The sequence below is a fragment of the Pteropus vampyrus genome, unplaced genomic scaffold, assembly GCF_000151845.1.
Source record: "Pteropus vampyrus isolate Shadow unplaced genomic scaffold, Pvam_2.0 Scaffold36, whole genome shotgun sequence".
Lineage (NCBI taxonomy): Eukaryota > Metazoa > Chordata > Mammalia > Chiroptera > Pteropodidae > Pteropus > Pteropus vampyrus.
In genome coordinates this window covers 11,709,108-11,730,710 of record NW_011888817.1, presented here as the reverse complement: position 1 = coordinate 11,730,710, position 21,603 = coordinate 11,709,108, and the positions used below count along the sequence as shown (strand labels likewise).

The 21,603-nt window shown below is 38.7% G+C and overlaps 1 protein-coding gene across 1 annotated transcript in view; it reads left to right on the top strand.

Annotated features, from left to right (window-relative positions):
- The window catches only part of PSMB2 (proteasome subunit beta 2), a 28,045-nt gene extending 8,375 nt beyond the window's left edge, over positions 1–19,670 (top strand). Inside the window, exons 4-6 of the mRNA XM_011357964.2 lie at positions 15,764–15,926; positions 17,380–17,429; positions 19,438–19,670. Coding sequence (XP_011356266.1) covers positions 15,764–15,926; positions 17,380–17,429; positions 19,438–19,545 — 321 coding nt within the window. The 3' untranslated portion in view covers positions 19,546–19,670. The remainder of the gene's footprint in view (positions 1–15,763; positions 15,927–17,379; positions 17,430–19,437) is intronic.
- Positions 19,671–21,603: the final 1,933 nt, after the last annotated feature.

The window sequence follows — 21,603 nt, the reverse complement described above, 5'->3', positions numbered from 1 at the left end:
CATAAGTTCCTTTTAGAATTGAGATAAGAGTGGCAGTGTGCTTCATGCAAATGTAATGAATCCAGTTAATCTTCTTGTAGCAGAAATGTTTGATGTCTTAACAAATACATATCCCAGTGACATGGGGCTCTAGTAAATATTGACTACCTATGCCTTGTGCTTCTAGGTCCAGTCTCTGCTCCCTGACCCTTTTATCAAAATAGGCTATTTGTTCTAAAATAGGAGTTTATATTTTAGTCATTTTATTCTAGAGAGAAAGGTGGTGGTGGTTTTTCAGCCTTACTGATAAGTGTAGTCACTGGATTTGGTACATTTACAGTTATACCAGTTAGTACATGAGACTTACTTTGGGTTAGCATGCATAACACTGTGTCTAAAGCTCAAATTGTTTGATTTCCAATTTGCTCTGTGTGTGTGTGTGTGTGTGTGTGTGTGTGTGTGCGTGCGCGCGCGCGCTCGTGTGCGCACGCGCGTTTGGTTGGGAGGACATTTATTTATTGTGGAGTACATAATTTTATGTAAACTGGTTCTTTAAAATGCAGGCAGCTTAACATGGTCCTTATGCACAGTCTCTGGAATTAGACTGCCTGGGTTTAAATCTTTGTTTACTGACTTGCTAACTGTGTGTCTTTGGACAAATTCTAAGCTTAATTTCCCTACTTACAAAATAATAACATCTACTTCATTGAATTATCATAAAGAATAAATAAGGTAATCATGCAAAGTTGTTAGCACAGTGTATGGAGCATACAGCTAATTAATAAATGACTTTTGTTTTTATGCTCCTATTGCTGTTTGGGTGAAGAAGCAATTTAATAGCTATAAGTTAGTTTCCTATAGGAGATTCTAGTTATTTTAGTTGAACTGATCTTCTAGTAAAGAGGGGGATATTAGTTATTTTATTTTAGTTGAACTGATCTAGTAAAGAGGGGGATATAAAAAATTACTGACAATGATAGAGAACATAGAAATAAACCAATGTCAGTTATCTGTTATGTGCTAGGCTTTGTTCTAGATCAACACAGTCCAGTAAAGTAGTCACTAGTCATATGTGACTATTTAAATTTAAAGTAATTAAAATTAAATAAAATTATCAAATTCAGTTCCTGGGTGAGAGTCTCCTGGACTTTGAATGAGAAATAAATTTTATTTCTGTAAAAAATTTGGTTCCTCAGTTACATTAGCTATGTTTCAAGTGCTCATGTGGCTAATGGCTATCATATTGGACATTGAAGATATAGAACATTTTTGTCATCATAGAAAGTTCTCTTGGACAGTGCTATTTTAGATAGTTATATATGTGGCCTATTTAATGCTTATTATGACACCATGAAACAAGTTTACTTACAAGGATAATAAGGCTGGTTTATCCATTTTCTTACAAGGATAATAAGGCTGGTTGATAAAGAGTAGTATTTCTCTTATGTGTCCAAGTATACCAGAGGCACTCATATCGCTTGTTAAAGGCTGAAGTAAAATTCTCACTTCAAATACCATACTCTTTCATACCTTTTCCTTTATTAATTACTGGAGTAATTTTGGGAAGCATGAAATGTTCAGTTCTATTAAAATGTCAAGCTCTTCACATAGGATTATATAGATAAGGTTTAAATGTGTACCCATTGTAGATGTTCAATAAAGATTTGCTGAATAAATGTCATTCAGTTAGATCCATATAGACCATAAATTCTCTTCCAGTGTATAAATACACAATGAAAATGTTATTGTGCATTTATACACTGGAAGAGAATTTTATTAAAGTATTCTTAATGAACGGATTTTACTTCTCCATGTGAGAATTAAATATATGAGATCAGCAAGAAGAGATGGAAAAAGACACATGGGAAAAATCAAGAGCCTTTATTTTAGTTTTTATTTAAATGCATGTGTACATTTAAGTTGATCGGCTTCTGGTTCTACCCTACAGAGCAGAAAAAGGGCTTATTAGGCTTTTGCTATGGGTTTGACACACAATTTCAAATATTTATGAGGCTTTTTTGAGCATGGGTTTTGGAGTCATATATCAGTTCCAGTCTCTTCTCTGATATGTACTAGTTTGTATGATTTTTGAATAAGTTACTTATATTTGCTGAGCCTCACTTTCTTTATCTATTACGGAAGGCATGATCAAATGTGGCAAATGAAGAGAACTGAGAATTAACCATTGGTTTGACAAAATGTATTTTGAGTGAGTGAATGATATCTCCCTGGAAAATAGTATTTAATAAGTGATTCCATCATTTAGGAACTACTATTTGGATTTTTAACAGGATTATTTTGAAAATTTTGTGATGACTTACAGGCATAGTTTACACAAGGCTTGTTTAAATTCTCCTTATGCTTTGATTACTGGGCTATGGAAGGGAGAGTGATAAGCAGTGGGGGCTATTTCTTGCCTGAAATGAATTATGTGGTACATTTGGTGTAGCCCATCTGAATGCCCTGAAATTTTCTGTTATTGTTTTTACATATGTAGAGATTGAGGTATGAATCAGCTGAATCTGTTATCGTTGTGGAATGTGGAGCGTGTGGCAAGGCTTAGAGGAAAGTGCTGACTTCCGTGGTGTGTAATCCCCAGGGCTTTACTACTGCTCCTCACTGGCCAAAGTATTTTCATAGAACCTCTTCTGAAGAGCTTGGCTTTTGGTAATTTACCTTTTTATCGGGCTATACTTGTAAATGCTTACTTAGCAAATAAACAATAGAAATAGTGAGTTGGGAAAATATCATCTAGACTGGTATAGTGGTTTTCAAACTTTATTCCATGAAGCTGCCTCAGGAAACTCAGCAAGCAAGGTCAGGATGGCACAACTTTAGATCTACTTCATATAGGTCAACTTAGCTTTTGTCTACTTTATATATTGGGATTCTGTGTATGATTTTGTTTGAAAAAGTGGCTTCACTGTCCCCATCCCACCAAAGGTTGAAAATGAATGATATAGTTGAAAGAGCCCTGTTCCAGGAGGTTAGCACCAGCTCTCCTGTGAGCTAGTTGAAAAACCTTGGGAGAAAGAGAGAATTTGATTGAATAATTTCCCCGCCCCCGCCCCCCCCAAACAGTATGATTTAAAAATTTAATGTCAAGACCATAGCCAGACTTGAATTTTTTTTTTTTTTTTTCAGTGAAAGGGAAGGAATATGTATGAAAGAATTTTGGGTATAATTCTCGTTAATAGTAGGCATGTATAGTATGTTCCTGTCCTAAAAGAATCCCGTTGCTTTGAGCCTTCTATTCTGACCACTAGAGTTATTGTTTTTTTGCTTTTGGTGGCTGGCACAAAGATATCATCTGTTTATTGGTATTAGTGAGGTCATGTGACCCTTATGAACAGATGGCCCAGGTGAAACCTTGACTTTGCAGGTCTTATCTCCTAAACCTCCTAAACACAACCAACCATTTGTTACATGTGATTAAAATATCACTAACAAGGGTAATTTCACATGCTTTCTGGCAAATGTGGTTAGCAGGATGTGACATGACACGGCACTGCCTTCTTCCTCCATGTGCCATCTCCCTTGAGGCCTCATATCCCCTTTGCCCCTGTCTCACCCATGCTCTGGCTTGCCTTCCAGCTCACCTGCTCCAGATGGGTGGCACAGTGGGAGGACACTGGCAAAGGCAGATGTGTTTATTTTCCGGAGACAAAATGTTGTGCTGCCGCAGATGGCAGTGCCTTGGAGCAAATGGCAGCCTTTGACACTGCTGCTACCCAGCCTGGGCATCTTGGCAGAACTGGCTTTTGGTGATAGGGGAGTTGAAAAAAAAATCAAGATGTTCAGCATAAAACTCATGGAATTTAGTGCAAGTGCAGTTCTTTTAGACCTGGAGAGCAATTTTCTTTCCCACCAGACCTCAGTTAACTAGTCAGCTAACTGGATTTTCACAATGGGCCAAGAGTTATGTGTCCGTTAATTATTTTTGTCTCCTAGCCTTAATAGGACATAAAGTAAAACCTGAAAACATATGGATACATTTATATGGGTACTCAGTGGCATTTCAAAACACATGTGCATCCCAGGTTACATCTCACAAGGAGTCTCTTAGGATTGGGGGTGGGCCATTGTCTGCTCCATTGGAGATACTGCCCTTCTATTTTTAGTGGTCATTTTGATTATCCAAAGACCCAGAGACAGATGTGCCTGAAATTGAGATGCCTTAATTAATATGACAATACTTTGTGCATATAGTGTTTTTCTACCAAGAAGACTAAGAATTCTGACAGCCGCCCTTTTAAGCTGTTTGCTTATACAGTCATTAGAGCTTGACTAAGTTTATTAGGAAGACAAAGAGTTAGATGTTGAATCATACTTACTAGTCTAAGAAAAAATGGCTTAAGAAGATTCTTCTTTGAAAGTTACTGGCTTTATCAGGAAACCTTTTATTTCCTTCTTTTTAAAAAATATGTGCTGTTTTTCCCAGCCCTAGTGCTGATAGAGTTAGGAGTTTTGCAGGTGTAAAGTCCTCCCCCCGCCCCGTCCCCGTCCCTGTCTCTCTCCAGGGGGTTGTATGTGAGAAGGTGTTGCTTTCTCACTCAGAGAGCATATATGTGCTACCCTGTTGGATGCCTGCTGTGAGCAGAGAGAACCCCTGTTCTGGCTGAATGGAATAAGCCTATTGGGTGGCTGGGATTGTACAACCTCATAATGCCAACTTTTCACTTAAAGCATCTTTCCTACCCACAATGGCGGTGAAGCAGTATAGGTAATTGGTTTAAATTTGTATTGTTTTAAAACTATGTCTTGAAAATTATGTGGTTTCCTATCAAGGTTTGGTTTAAGTCATGAGCAGCAGAGTACTGTGTCTGCTAGGTAAAAATATCCCTTTATTCTGAAAATGTTTCCCATCAGAAGTGCCAATTTCCCCCAACTTTTAAGATTGCTTTAAACCAGTGCCCTGGCATGTGTGGGCCTGTCCTCACACATACTCACAGATACACATACACATATACCCTGGCATCTTAGTGCCTCTTTATCTGCCCTGTCACAAGATCATGTAGCGATATGAATCTAGGGGCTGATCCCAAAACCTCCATGAGATTTTTCTTTATTTCTCTCCTTAAAAACAGTAATCTAAAATGGAAGACAGTGGGAAGTCTTTGGATGGAGAAATAGTTGATTGTTCTATTTCTTGACTTGGGAAGTAGTTACATATGTATTCACTTTATTCATTAAGCTTTACACGTATATCTTATGCACTTTTATGTATATGTATTATTTCACTAAAAAAAAGTTTAAGGAAAAGGCTAAAAGGGCAGGAAAGCACATTTTTTTGAAAAGTTAAAAATGAAAAAAACAGGTTCAGATTTACCGTTACTCTTGAGTATAGACAACAGAGCAAATCGGATTAACTAGATTGGAAAGAAAAAAGAAAGGAGAGGAAATAATAATAATAATCTAATTATTATATGATTTATATAATTTAATTATATAATTTATATAAATATTGAGGAATATTTATAAACTGAAATAACCCTCCAGAATTCCATATTTACCTTTCTAATGACTCTTAATTTGTGCTATTTCCTACAGCTGAGAAGTGCCATAGGCGCTGATATTCATTTAGCAGATCTATAGCCTGCATTGTCTTTGGGGCTGAGGAAGCAGAGATGCAAAGCTCAGTGTGTGCCTTCAAATGGAGAAATAGGGAAGTAAGCAGTCAATTGCACTGCAGAGTGACAAGTGCTGCAGTAGCCATACAGATAGGTGCTCTGGGAACAGAGCCTAACTTGAACCTTGAAGGACCAGCTGTCATTAAGGCAAAGATGAAACAAGGGAGCACTGGAAGTGCAGACCAAGGAGGTGTGTGAGAGCATATGTTAGGTTAGGCCCAGTGGTTTTCTGATGATGTTCTGAGCAGCGACAAATAGTTCTCTAAGCCTCCTACTCCTAATTTTTTATCCGTTTTAATTAGTGGAGTACTGTATATAAGTTAGGGCTTACTGATTGAAAAACAAATATAAGTATCTTTATATAGTTTTACTATATATATATAGAGTCCACAATCTAAAGTGTGTGTGTGTGTGTGTGTGTGTGTATATATATGTATATATACACACACACACACTTTATATATACTTTCTAAAGTGTATATATACTTTCTAAAGTGTATAAAGTGGACTATATGTATATAGTCCAAAGTAGTTTATTAAATACAGGTGAGGTTTTTAGAGGACTGGTAAGAGATTGAAACTAGAGAGGTAGTCCACATTATGAAAACTTTAATGAAAAATCTTTATCCTAAAAGCAGTGGAGTTCTCTGGAAGCTCATTGGCTAAGAGGGGGTTAACATGATCAGATGAGATTTGGTTAGACCATTGGCTGCTTTTTGGTTGAGCATTTGGAGAAAGAAGCAGGGAGACCAATGAGGAGCGTCTATGTCCATTGAAGAGGTAGGAGTAACGTGTTGGACCTAGGCTGCTAATGGGGAGCACTATGTTCTAATAGAAGGGCTCCTAAATAGTCTGCTTCGCAGGATTTCCTGAGTACTCTCTATTAGTTGCTATGGACCCCTAAAAACATATACAACCATATCTAGTCCTAAATAGTCTTTTCTAGCAGACTTATTAACTCAGGGAAATGAATCAGCTCTGATGTTCAACATGAATAGATACTTATGGACATGCTTAGGATGTACAACTTAATATGTGCTTGTGTACAAAGCATGGCTTCTGCATTGAATTTTTGAGAACTGACTTAAAGGTATATGGAGTCTTAAATTTTCCCTAGAAACTGCCAGCTCATTAAAAAAAAGAATTCAAGTGGTCTTGTTGCAGACATGGTGTTGTTGGTTTTACCATTGCACAGTCAGCAATTTTATTTTGATGTTATTTGGGAGAAAGCAGTATTTTTGATTAGCAAGTAAAATTAATGTAGAAAACAAATACTGTGTTAACTAGTTGGTATAATAAGGCATCTGTGCTATGTTGCATTTCAACTCATTAAATTTCTAAACTTCTAATTACTATGATTACACTTTAATAGGAGAATCATTCAAACTTGGAATTAGTGGTGGCGTTAGAGAAGTAAAATATATAGAAATTTTGGAATTATTGAAGAGGGACTTTAAAATCTAGTTTTGCTAAAAACTGAAATACACAATATATTTAAATTTTCTCCTCCTGAAATTCAGATGCAGTTGACATTTATTGGGCACCTACTACTTACTAGGCCTTCTTCCAGGAACTTTAACACAGTGAACAACTTTTCATTCCTCACAGCTGTCAGGCAAGCAGTACTACTATCCTTACATTCAGATAGGGTACTTGAGGCTCCCAGACTAAGTGACTGTCTCAGGTAACACAAATATAAAGTGATAAAGCCACATTTGATCTCAGATCTTTATTGCTTTTTTCACAAACGCACATGCCTATCTTATGACTTACAGCACTAAAAATCATAGTTTATTCAAACAACAATTTAAAAGGTATTTTGATTTTATAGTTTAAAATGTTTGTTCTAAATTTAGCAGTAACATTCCTGAGTGTATAAGATCTCAACTGTTATAAGAATTTTTGCCAGTGTGTTAAGCAGAAACATTTGGACATGAGGTAATCATTATTAACAGAAAATGAAGACAATTTTTATATTATGATTTTGCGTCTACCAACACCAGACAGGTATACCACCCTTTCAGAGAAAAGGAAAAGGAAATCTCGGTTAGACAGTCTCACTTTCAAAGTAATGTTTTATTTTGTCTTGGGCTTCTGAAAATCAAAGATTTGCTTCTTTTGAGGCACACCTGCTTCCTTATTTCTCAGTTTAGTGTGAGAATTTATAAACATTGTCCAGTTTGTTTTTTAGTGCTACAAAAGATAAATGTGAAAGAGGAGAGCAAGAAAATCAGGCAGTCAGTTTAACATCCCTGTTGTGAAGCTCAGTTTAGTATTCTGAGCAGTTTAAATTCATACTTTTTTCAGCCACAGGATTAAAAGGAAACTGTTTTCACCTTTCAACTTCCTAGCTCCTCCCCTTCCCCAATGGCAACAGTAGATAATAGGACTGGTCCCAGCTTGTGATCATGAAGGAGAAAAAAGTCCAGTTTCTCCGCAGCTCCCCAGAACTACTCTCTTAAACTTTCAAGTTCACAGTCTTAGAGATTAGCCTCTCTGCTTTATCTCTCTTCTTTCACTTCTTCTCTTGCTGTGTTTCCTGACCTCCCTCTCATCCCTTTCTCAGTCACATTCTCCTCTTCATACTGAATCACTTGTACTTCCCCTAGCTTTCTATGGTTCTCTCTTGTATCTCTGCCTTTGCCTACTTCACTACTTTGCTGGTCATTTTCCCCTGAATGTACTTCCACATTTCCAAATGGCTAACTCTTAATTGCTGGTTAAGACTCAGTTCAGCAATCTTCAGGGAAACTTGTTCTGTATTTCCCAACACATACACGTCACCCTCAACTTCTTTGTGCTCTCATGGGAACCTAGAAATACCTCTGCAATGTTGTCCTGTCACAATTGTTTTCTTCACTGTCTTCCACAGGTAAGCATAGAATGTGTGTTTGTGTAAATAAAGCCTCCCGACTCGCTGGCTCTTTATTCAATTTCATGATCTCAGCTATATACTAATTTTTCTTTCCAGCTGCCTCTAGACAGCTCAACTTAAGCTCACTGGATCTAAAATTACATTTATTCTGCCACCTTTCCCCTTATTGAGGTTTCTCTTAACAACTCTCTCCCTCATCTTGTAGTCTGCTAGTTAATAATTCTGTCAGTTCTACTTTGCAAATATATCTCATATTCTACAGTTCCCCTGCTGTTCCTACTGCTTCTGCAATGTTCCGAGATGAGAAAAAGGCTTGGATTGGATTGACAGGAGAATGGGAGTGGTTTTTACTGGCTCGTCCATGGTTTATATACTGAAGTTCATATTCTTTAGTCTACGAAGTCAATGACAGTATCATTCCAGTTCCTATCATTCCATTTCCTACTCTCTGCTTCCTGCTAAAATTTCCTAATTCACTAGGTACATGTGTCCCATAATCTCCAATACCCAGACATTCCATGTTTCTCTATGTTTATTTGCCTTCACATAGGCTGTTTCCTCCATCTGGAATCCTTCCTACCCCTATCTACCTTGTGAGCTCCTTCCAGATTCAGGTTTTCATCTTCATCACCTGGCACAATTCTTCTCACAGAGTTAAGGCTAAATAGCATTTACTGAATTTATAATATATTCACATTCTAAATGCAAAGTGAAATTGATTGGGGCACCCTCCCACTTCATAATTATCCTGTGTTGTAGTCTCGAGAACTTTCGCAGGACTTAGTTGATAACTTTTGTAAATTGTGTACATTTATAATTAAGGCATAGTCACCATTGTTATTAGAAAAAGAAATGGATGATTTCCTTAAAAAGGCCTGTGTCAAAGAGGATTAAAATGAGGATACAAATGATTCTATATTGCTCATGCATTAGGGATGGATAGTTCTTCCCTAGCCTCATCCTCATTCATAGAACCATAATCTTTTAGAGCTGGAAAGGGTTCTTAGATCATGAGGACAGTGGCAAGTTGCTGAAATCTTTTGAGATAGTTTTTGTTTAAAATATTGAACATTGCAAGTTATACCACCAAACCCACCCAAAGGAGCTAGCTAGTAAATTATGTTGGTTATTGGAAACTAGCTCTTTTTTTTTAAGTGAATGTTTTCCATTTGATTTCTAAATTTTATTTTCTGTGAACAAGCTCTTGATTCAGAGTTCAGAGCACAGTGTAAGAAAATAATAATTGATCCATTTTATTTGTTAATGAAGTTGAAAATTTGGGCATTGGTAAATCAGTTAAGGTGTTGGTATCTGTTATCACACGTATTTTTTGAGTACTTACTACATGTCTTACATAGATTTAGACCCTTTAGAGGAATCATAATGGTCTGATGTTAAACCTGCCCTTTTGAAACTTAAAATATTATTGGTCATATGAGATGTGATATGTGAAATAGAGAACAATAGATGCTGGTATGCAAAATAGTACATTCTGAAATATTTGAGTGTGAAACTGACATTTACATACTGAATCATATTTTCACACTAATTTCCATTTTGTGGAGGCAGCATGGTTTCCTAGAAAAGCACACAAAACTTGGAATCAGGAAGCCTGGATTCTGGTCCTGATTCTGACGCTAATTAGCGGTGTGGTTTAGGGCAAGTCACTGTCTCCTCTTTGAACCTGAGTCCCACGTTTGTAAAAGGAATGTTCGATAAACTAATTGAGCTTTTAGATCTCTGCTAACTCTATAACTGCATTTTTGTGAAATACTCTCAATGCCAAAGATGAAATTTTAGGCAGCTTTGACAATCAACTGGACTAAAAGAAATAGCAGGCACTGTTTCCTTCAAAGCCTAGTCTCTGGTTAGCGTATTTAGAAATCCATTAAAACACTGTCATCACTAGACAAACTCCTTTGTCTCATTGGTGGTTCTGCATCTCCTTCCAAATTACTGACCCTCCAGGAATGGAAGTGTGCTTCACACACTGCTTAATGTACCAAGGTGCAGCACATCGCAAAAGAAACTGTACCACCAAGGCATCTCTCTCATAGCGACATCATCCTATTCAATTAGAGGTGGCAAAGGCTGGCCTGGCTCCAAAAGAAGACTGTCATTTCCTCTCTTTTTCTGTGTCCACGCTCCGCAGGATGCTTCCTCACGCCCACCTCTCTCCCCCTTGCTGTGACTTTGGCTTCCGCCAGATGTCACACCGCTGCTTGTCACCGCCCAAACTCTCGTCACTGATTTTGTTGTTTCAGTGTATTTATCACAACTGTTCTCTTTAGCTGTAAAATTTATGGAATTTCACACTTTTCTTAATCACTACGGTGTTTCTTTTTCATGAGAGAGGAAATATACAAGGAGTTGTATGTGCAAGAGTTGGAGGGAGGGCAACACTCCATCTAACTTAAGGGAAGTTTGTGTATGTGTGCCATGTACATCTCTCATTCCCGGATGTACAAGGGAACTGAGCTCAAATGTACGAAGTAGAACTGAACTCAATTCCGTAGGGCTCAGAGGTACTTAGGAAGTCCATTTCAATCCCAGGGAGAAGTACATAAAAGATACGCTCATTGGCTAATTCCCTGGCCTTAATTTTATCCCTTTTAGAAGCCAAAAAAGGTAGATAATTTTATTGGCTCTTTGTGGTACATCTTGATCTTCTTATTATCTAGTCAGATCTGTTAAATAATGTAGTAGTAGGATCCTAAAAATGATGGAGGTGGTAGCGATGGTGGTGATAATAACTAATCTATATTATTAGTAACAGCATTACATTGAGTACTTCACATTTATTTAAACCTTGCCACAGCTCTATAATGATGTACACTGTTATTATCCCTGTTCTATAAATGAGGAAATCTCAAAATGACTTAAAGCTTTCTGCTTTAAAAATAAGCTTATGTTGTGTATTTTTTAAGGGAAGAAAAGATAACCACATTTGTCTAGGTTCTTTTTTTTCCCTCTTGTAAAAAGAGGCAAAATTTTGGTGGTACCTTATTTTAGAAGCTAAAATTCATTTTGAGTTCCCTGGATGGTTCATTTAAATTTTTTCCTTTGCACATCAATTAGATACAACTTTAAAACTAAGCGTTGTTGGCATTTGACTGCAAACAGTTGTTGGTGATCCTCAAGGCCATTGGACAGAGTGTCTCAACTAAATGTTTGGATTCATTTACTGGTTATTTGGATGTTTATGTTAGTTCAGAATGATATTCAGTCCTGGCCTCTGCTGTGGAAGATACCTAGATAAATAAGATACTCCCCCTCCCCGTGGTGACCTCATAACTTTATTTATTCCCTAGATTTGCTATCTAAACAATTAGAATAGGGGACACAGGCAAAGACTAAATTATATCATGCACAGAATAAGGATTACTTGGTAAAAGAGGATTCCTGGAAATTTGGTCATGATTGATTAGTGTTCCCATTTCCCCAGAATAATTGGCAAATTCTCACATGTTATACTGATCATGGTTGGGGAATAAGATGAAAAAATAGCTGGAAAGCTATTCAGCATTCAGGATGGACATATCTGTAAGGATAGAAACAGCATGAAGCTACTTAATGGTAATTTACTCTCCAAATCTGGATATAGGATTTGTTTTTGGTTTGTTTTTTCAGGCTTCCAGAAAATCTGTCTTCATGCTTTTGTCAATCTCAAGATAGGTTAGAGTGGGTTGGCTATAAAGCAGATATATTCTAAGTGTTCATGTGTGAACGTTTGCAACAATAAACCCCATCACCGTAGGGCCCCAGAAAGAGTCTGGGAAGGAGAGAGGAGGAAACTATCATTTACTGCATTTTACCACGTGTCAGGCAGTGTGCCAGGCACTTATGTAAACATCTCTTCGTATTCCTTTATGAAGACATTTAGGAGGAATTTATCTTGTATTTCAGTGCCAGGAATAGATGGGCTTCTCCTGAGTACTTGCCCTATTTATTTCATGGGCACTCTGAACTTCATAGATGATGGTGTTTCTCTAGTAATAATTTTAGCATTTTCTGAGCCTTTACTATGTTTTAGGTACCGTGCTTATTATTTATATGTATATCTCTGTGAATCTGCACTGCAGCCCTTTTGTAGTAGGTATTATTGCATGTTTTCACTGAGAACACTAAAATTGAGAGAGGTTAAGTGACTAACTTTTCTAAAGCCACACATCTGGTAATAGAGCCAAATTTCAAACTCAGGTCTAACTCTGCAGTGTAGCCCAGCTGTTTCTTCCTGAGATATTTATGCTATTGTCTCCCTTTATTTAATTCTAAACACCTAACCTGTATCCTAATTTTTTTTTTTTTACTTAGCAACCCATGTCTAAAGGGAGGTCAAAGAGAAGGACCCAGGAGTCTAGCAAAAAGCAGCAATATGTATATACTCAAAGAGAAACTGGCGGTTGATTTAAAACTTGAACCAGTTCTCAAAAGTAGGGCCTATAACTTTTTGGCATTTGTTTAATGGTTTTCTTAATCTTATGACACTAGGCATTAGCCACATATAAAAACATATAATGCATTCTGGTATGATTATTATTCAGCAAATATTTTTTTGCATGTACTATATGCTTATACATCATTGAACAAGCCAGACATTTGTCTCAATCTAAGAAAACACTAATGAATTGAGACTATAAAGGAATGTAACAGTCAAGAAACCTGTAACTATGGCTTAGTCATTTTGAATGCCATGATTCTTAGAGTGAGAGAGTGACAGTACACAAGACTTTATTTAAAATTTTAAAAAACTATTGTGAGCCAGAGATCTTTGATGGAGCATTGTCAGAAGAATTTCAGAAACTGCAAGTTGTTACACAGATGTATTGATTTAATTAGTCTAGATAACACCATTTATTTATGCTTAAGCATCTCACACATGCGAAGTTGGTAATTCGAAGTCACACAATAATTTGTGAGTTATCTTCTATACCACGTGTTGTAGCTTCTGAATACCAACTTTGACAAGTGTGTGTGTCAGATGCTTAAGCATAAATAAATGATATTATATAGACCAATTAAGCAAGACAGTTTACTTTTGGAATTCTGTTGACATAGTTTCATGTAAAATCTTTTGGTGGTGGCTTTTAAAATCACATTAATTATATTAAACAGTTTGATCTTATACTATGGGCAAGATCCTCATTGAAGTAGAACATATCTGGGTTCTGCTGGTTAGGTCTCTGGATATTTGGGTGGATTCTTAATATACCATTGCAACTTGATAAAATTGTTTTCGTTAACCATGCAATGGGTGTTTTAGCCAGTGGATAAAGAAGAGTAGAGTTATCCTTTTAGCAAAAAAATGAACTTATTTTTGTGATAGATAGGAGTCTGTATTTTTAAATCTCTTGGGGAGGGAGACCAGTTAGGATACCCTTTCTCTCCTCATCCCTCCCTCCTTCTTTCTCTCTCTGTCCTTCCTTCCCTCTCTCCTTCGCTCTCTCTCCCTATCTCTGTTTTCCTCTCTCTCTCTTCTTCTTTCCCTCCCTCTCTCCCCATCCTTTTAGCTATTCTAATTTTAACTATAAGAACACCAAGATTTTTTATGTTTGCCTGATATTACAGTACTGTTTTCACATTAAAAAATACTATCAGTTATACTGTATATTTTTTATCTGTATCTAATTTTGAAAGTTTTGTTGTCATTTAAAATGGTAAGCTATCCGAAGGAAACTGGAGTCTAGATAATATAATAGGGAACTTAGCATCTTTTCTTTCAGAGTTGGGGATGCCTCGCCTCTGTTATTTTTTCTCACCATAGTCCCTAGAAGATAGAAAGGGTAAAGATTAATTAAGCTAGTTTTACACATGAGAAAACAGAAGCTCATAGGGGTTAAATGTCTTTCCTAGGGTTAGACTTACTAAGACTGTAGTCACAGAATGCCCCAGAGAATTCCAGAGCCTGGCAGAGTGTAGCACACTACCCACTGAGAAATGTGATAGGCAGGTAATTATTTTCTCAGAAGACTTGACTATTGCTGGTCAATTCTTACTCTTCTAAGAATATCCACCATCTTATCCCCAAGGCAGAAACTTGTTTGCAGGTTAGGGCTACTCTGTAATCTTTAGGAGATGTTACTTAGCACAGCTGGCTTGGAATTCCAGGGAAGTATAATATTTTCATGTGTTCTTCTAACATGAGTTTCTTCAGGCTGCTAAGTGCCCATGTTAATCAGTGCTCAAAGAATGTAAGATGTCACTTTTAAGACCATTAGCTGTTATTACTTTATGCTCTGTAACAGGGGGCATAAAGGTATTTGATTTCATTTCATGTGCACTAAATTGAATACTTAAGTTTAGGGATGGTAACATAACCTTGGGCAAGGCCTGCTCAATACCCATCCAGTCAGGCAAATGCAAGAGGGAAAACACATTTTGCAGAGAAAAGGGAAGCCATGTAAAATGGGAATCTCACTGCTGATGCCCGGGGGCATAGACAGACTGAATTTAATATGGAAAATGGCCCAGCTGGTATAAAAAAAAAATCATCCATTTGGAGTTAAAGAGCAAGGCAGACTTAGTCAAGGTTCTCTGTAGGAACTTGTATTCTTAGATTTGCAGATAAAACGAAGACCACCTATAAATCCAAGTTATATTTACTTTTTATTTGTCTCATTTATAAAAATTACTTCTGAGTTATCTTAGGGAAACCTAGTTATATTAGGAAAATGTTAGCATTTCACCTAAATCTACAGTTCTGTGTAGATTTAGTATTCATGGAGTTCCATCATTATTATCTGCATTAACAGTTTAGTAATTTTACTTAGATATTTGAGACCTACTATCCTTTCCCACCCTGAGTTGTTTCCTTAATAGTGGGGCATACTGTTAACCACTTAAGATTTTGGTTCAGGTGCTCAGACTGAGCCTGTTTATTTTGGATGGAGCTGCTGCTTTCTTTAGTCTGTGGCCTGACACTCTCAGAATTGTGTTTTTTTTGGTTTCAGCAGTTTGAAGAGACATAAGAGCACCCATGCTTTGCCTTTGAAATGCATTTGTAACAGGTTCTGGTCCATAGGCTTTAAGAAGAAAGCTTTTTCATATACCTTAAAGTGCTCCAAGTGGTCTTCTGTTCAAAGAAAGCAAGCCGACCTCCCATTACCTCTCACCACATTCTAGGTTCTTTAGATTTCTCTAAATTTTTACTTTCATCATGCTTGACTTAGCTGCTGCTATTTTCTTATTCATCAAGAGTTGGAATGTTCCCATATGCTGTGGGAAGAGGTGTTGGTATTACTGCTTTGACGATCACTTTGTCAACATCTTTCTTTCTCAGACCCCATATCATGTCAACCTTCTCCTGGCTGGCTATGATGAGCATGAGGGTCCAGCGCTCTACTACATGGACTACCTGGCAGCCTTGGCCAAGGCCCCATTTGCAGCCCATGGCTATGGTGCCTTCCTGACACTCAGTATCCTGGATCGATACTATACACCAAGTAAGTTCTAGCATTCAGTAGGAGAGTCCCATCCTCAGCTGCTCCCCAGTTTTGTGCACTACCCTTTGGAGTTGGGTGGCCAGGACTTGAATAAAGGCTGGAGCCTAAGAAGCACATGCAAGTACTCTCTGGAAGTTGTTCTCTCCTGTGGGTTATTCAAAAGCTGATAAAAGTCCCTCTTTTGCCAGGCAAAATGAGATACTGCATTTGTGTTTTATTTTGTTTTAAATGGGGGTTGAGTAGTGAGTAAAACGATAATTGTTCAGTTACAAATGGTCAATTTTTTCACTTATTTTGCTCTGCCTGCATGCTTATTATCAGCTATTGAGAATGAACAAGTAAACCAAGTGGTTTGTGTGCTTGTTTTGAGCTTGTGAGGGTGAACAGGTCCCCAGCGTGACAACTAAGGACTTCTTTGTTTAAAGGCAAAGCTTTTGAAGACCACAAATCTAGACCTTTTCCTTGGTTCTTATCACCCAATGACTGCCCCCTCCTGCAAGACAAAGCTTGCTCTCTACTTGTCCGTAAACTGCCAGCTTGGCACAGGGATGCTTTTCTGCTAAGTTCTATCTTCTAACCCCAGTCCCAACCTCAACTTTAGCCACTGTGAGCACTAGATATTTGGGAGTCTTAGCTTTTACAGTCCTTAGATGCAGCACAGATGACCACTTCTCTCTTACATTCCATTCTTCCCTGTCAGTATAGTAAAATTCTGGCTTGTTCATTCCTTTTTTGGTGCTGCCCTCTTGCTCAACCTCAGCTTTGCCAGAGCTCCAGGCCACATCCTGAAAAGAATTAGCCTGGCCTCCTAGTGACTGTTTTCTTGATTTGGCATCTGTCGATAATAGAGCTCATTTTGCCCACCAAAATAACCACCAACCACCCCTGAAGCCTAACTGCATAATATGTCATCCCCGTTTGCCATGCCCATGGACAGTTCCTTTGGCTTCTATTTTGTGAGAGGCTCAGCCTTATCCTATGAATTCTCTTTCCATTGTTAAACTAAGACCCAGCTGGGAAAATGAGGCTGAAACTCCATCTCTGTCCTCCCTTTCCCTGATTTGCAGCTGGCCAGGGCAGATGGAACTGGTTTAAGCCCTGGTCCGGGTGGGGGTGGGTGGGGGGATGGGCTATAAAAAAAGAGGCAGGCCGCTGGACTTCTCTAGAGGCAGGCCCTGGCCATGGGAGGCAGAATTCCGTCATGCTTACCCTTCTCTGTAGCAAATCAATTTGCAATGGCTTGTGGCTGCCAGAGCATTGGGTCTGGGGCACCCTCGACTGCATATGGAATAAGTTTATTGCAAGCTAAAAGGCTAGACTTTTTTTTTTTTTTTTTTGTCTTTTCCGTTTGTGTGACACACTGACCTGAAGAAGTTTGAAACTTAAAAGTTGTGGCAGAGAGTTGGATTTAATGGCAGACCTTTGAGTGCTTGGCCTCTGTGTTCTTTTTCAGCTATCTCACGTGAGAGGGCAGTGGAGCTTCTAAGGAAATGTCTAGAGGAGGTGAGTAGCCCCCATGGGATCCTGAAAGGACTGAAAAGAATGTTTTGTCTCTGTTTGCCAATATTGTTCTAGTTCCTCGGTTGCATTTTTTCTGATCCTTGCCAGAACGTGTAATAAATACCCACTAACCAGATGTAAAGTTGCTACCAGAGATAGAGCTTATTTTTCCTCTCATGGGTCACCTCATCATCAATGTCAGTTTTACAATTTAATTTCTTTTTGGTTCATGCAGACTAGTCGTTCTCAAATTTTAGCATGTATAAGAATCATCTGATTCTTGTTTAAAAACCAAAAACATATTCAGCACCCGCCTCCCTGCTGCCTTCTGATTCACATGTTCTGATGTAGAGCCTTAAGATATTTTAACCATCAGTTCCATCAGGTGATTTTGCTGCAGGTGGTAACTGGGCCATACTTTAAGAACTGCTGCCCTAGACTTTATACCTGCTATATTCTTGTGACACCTAGAGTTGCCATACTGTCTGTTACCTTAACAGTACATGAGTCCAGGAGAGAAAGCCTCCCCTGAGAATTCAGGAGGCTATAGAAAGCAACTAGGAAGCTTCAGGTGGAAGGGGAGAGAATCCTTTAGTTTATGAGGCCAAGAACATGGACCCCACCCATTCTAGTACTACTAAAAGTCAGAGGCTTTGGGGTATGATTTGAGGGTGAGGAGGAAAAGAAAGCTCCCTTAGCCTTTTTTTATCCTTTTACTGTTCTTGTGGCCTAAGGATTAACTTGAATTTATGGTCTAGTCAGAGAGTAGGAGGATGAGAGCAGGGGGAGCTTTGGACGTAATGTCAGTTTACCTCTACACAGGCCCATCATTTTCAGTCCACAGTGCCCCCTTCTTCCTCTTGTTTGTAAATCCCCTTTCCAAAGCAGAAGCTGAAAATAAACTCATGTGCTTTTCTTAACCATTTAGCTGAGAGGCCGTATTAGTCTGGCAGCCCCAAGTATTGCAAGGGGCTGCCAGGAAGAAGCCACTGGAATACAAGTGCTTTGAGGTTATTCCTCATAGATCCAAAAGATGATCATTTTAGAAACCCATATTTTCTTATGGTCACCTTTTCTTGATCTTGGAGCTTGTTTCTGAACATAAGTGTCAGCCAGAGAAGTCTCTGGAAGTGAATGGGTTGTTGCTGCTCAGTCCTCAGCAGTAAAGGAGCTGGGAGGAGACAGGGAACGTCAAAGGTGGGAGGGCTTAGGCCTGGAGAGGTGGACATTTCCAGGATATGCTCCTAAAGGAGCAGGTAGGGAGCTTTGTGCCTTCTCTCTGGAGTATAAGTGAGGCATCCAGGAAGGGTAGCCACAGAAGCAAAGATTTCCTCCAGCCTCTTCCTTAGTAATCTCCAGCCAGGTTTGTGGGGCTGTCTGCTTCCATGCATGTAGACCACAGCTCCTTCGGAACACCCTCTCAAGCAGGGAGTCAACGAGAGCGCAGAGATGTTACTTTAATGACAGGGCAGCTTATATTGGAGAAGACAGAAGCAGGGGTTGTTCCAAGAGCAGTTTTGCTGACAGTCCTTCCCACCACACCACCAGCTACACACATACACAATCACACAGTCCTTCTAACATGGGAGAGTGACTGGAGCAAATCGTTGGGACCTAGGAGCACCTCGCTTTGGTCCAAAGCTTATTCCTAGGGCAATCTTTTGTTGGCTTATTACCTTGAACCACTTTAAAAGAGAAGTCTGTGTTTACCAGTCTAATTGGTAGCAGACTGTGGGAAATAGAGCATTGGAGTGTCTCATTTTTCATCAGCTGACTGACCAGAGACGAGCTCCCAGCTGCATCTCCCAGTTCTCACTACCTTCCAGTCAGCCTTCAGCTGCAGTTTGAGCTTTCCTTATTGTCCTAGTACCAACGGTCTCCAATAGGATGTAAGCTCCACAAAAGCAGGGATTTTTATCTGCTTTTGTGCCCAGTGCCTCAAACAGAGCCTGGCCCATAGTTGGTGCTGAGTGAATATTTGATCACTGATTTCCTCCATGTCTCTCTGCAGCTCCAGAAACGCTTCATCCTGAATCTGCCAACCTTCAGTGTTCGAATCATCGACAAAAATGGCATCCATGACCTGGACAACATTTCTTTCCCTAAACGGGGTTCCTAACATTATGCACTCTCTGCCACTTGCCAGGGAACTTTTTTTGATGGGGTCCTTAATTTTCTACTCTTTTGACGTGCACTCTTGATAGATGCTTAATTCAGAATAAAACTGAATATGAATAAATTGAACTTTCTAGTTTGAGTCTCAGTTTACCTGACATCACCTCAGGAGGGAGATGGAGGGAGGATTATCTGCCAGGACTGTCTTTCTTCTGCCCACAGCCCTACATTCTATTTCACCACCCAGCTTTCTTCCCGTTCAGCTCTTTCATAAAGCTAGCTTGCTCATGTCTAATTCCCGCTAAAGCAGTGGTTCTTTTTGCCCATAAGCTTAAAATTTTAAAAATTAATGTGAATAGGTAATACATGCACTTAGTGAAAAATGTAAAAGACACATGGTAAGAAATGTTTCTCTTGTTCCTATAATTTGATCACCTGCTTCTCTTCCCAGAGGGAACTTCAGCTACTGATTTGTTATTTGTCCTTTAAAAGATATGCTATTCATGTATAAAATGTGCATGTGTGTATACACACTCGTCGCCTTTTAAAAATAAGGCTGCACTCACTTCCAGATTCCAGCTGAGTAGGTTTGGGACACAGTATTTTTTAAAGGTTCGCAAGTAATTCTCATCTTCAGACATGATGGAGGACCACTGAATTGAAGTTTCTTTGGAGCACTGGCGCTCACACTTTTGCATACATCCCAATCCTCTGGAAAGCTTACTGGAACACAGCCTACTGGGTCCTACCCCTGTAGTTTCTGGGTGTTTGAGGTGTGGCCTGAGATTGCATTTCTAACATTTCCAATAGTAAGGTAAGCCCTACTTTATCCAGTTCTGTACTACTCTTAATAACACATAAAGATAGGTTTTCGGTTTATCTGAAGTGATATATCTCTAGGATACTACCTACAGTTCCGAACATTTGTATTAACAGTATTGATCAGATTTTAATCTCAGACACTTTTTAGCACCCCAATGGTAAATGCTTTATACCATAAGAAGAAAGTTACTCATTGGGTAAATGAGAGGAAAGAGATGATTCATATGACCACAGCTGGTTCAACCTCCAGTACCACTATAAATATGTGTAGGTTTGGGCTAGATTCCTAAATCTCTTTCTAAGGCATCTATTTTTTGAAGCTCCACATGTGATTCTGATAACTGCTCTAGTTGAGTACCACTACCAAGCATAGGCAGGCCTGCTTCATGATTTTCTCATCTGAAAAATGGTCAAAACTGTACCTTTCCCATGGAGGTGGTTATGAGGATTCTATGAGGTAATGCATACAGAACAGGGCCTGGGATGCATAAGTGCTCAGTAAATATATCATCATTGGTAAACAAGTTATTCTGCATCTGGGCCTCCCCAGGAATGAAATGGTTCTCTGCCTTTGAATGTAAGTGTCCCCAGGACAATCTAGACAAGCCCATCAGCCCACTCTGACTCCCAGTGTCTTTTCTCTAACCCAGATCTCTTTCCTGAGCCTCAAATCAACTTATTCCTAAGTATCTCATCCTCCAGCCATAGGGACATTAAACTCAACATGTCTGATGCTGAGCCTTACCATCTGCCCTGCTCCAGACCTCTACAGCATTCCATGTTAGAATATCAGAGCCACCTGGCTCCCAAGTGCCCAAGCCAGAAACCTAGGTATCATTTACTTTTAATAAATGTGTTTTGGAAAAAATTTGGTTTTACAGAAAAGTTGCGAAGATAATGGAGTTTCCTTATACCCCTCACCTGGTTTCCCCTTAAGTTAACATCTTACATAGCCACACTACGTTTGTCAAAACTGAGAAACCAACATTGCTTGGTACATTAGTATTAACTAAACTCCAGCTTTTATTCAGGTTTCACCAGTTTTCCACTATGTCTTTTTTCTGTTCTAGGATACCACATTGCATTTAGGTAGGCATCATTTTCTTTGCCTTCTTTCTCTACCTTCACATAGTCACCAAGTTCTGGTGGTTTCACTTCTTAAATCTCTTTTCATAATCTCCATTCCTATTATTCTGATTTATCCCCTATCATTTCTTTCTTGGACTTTTAATAGCCTCCT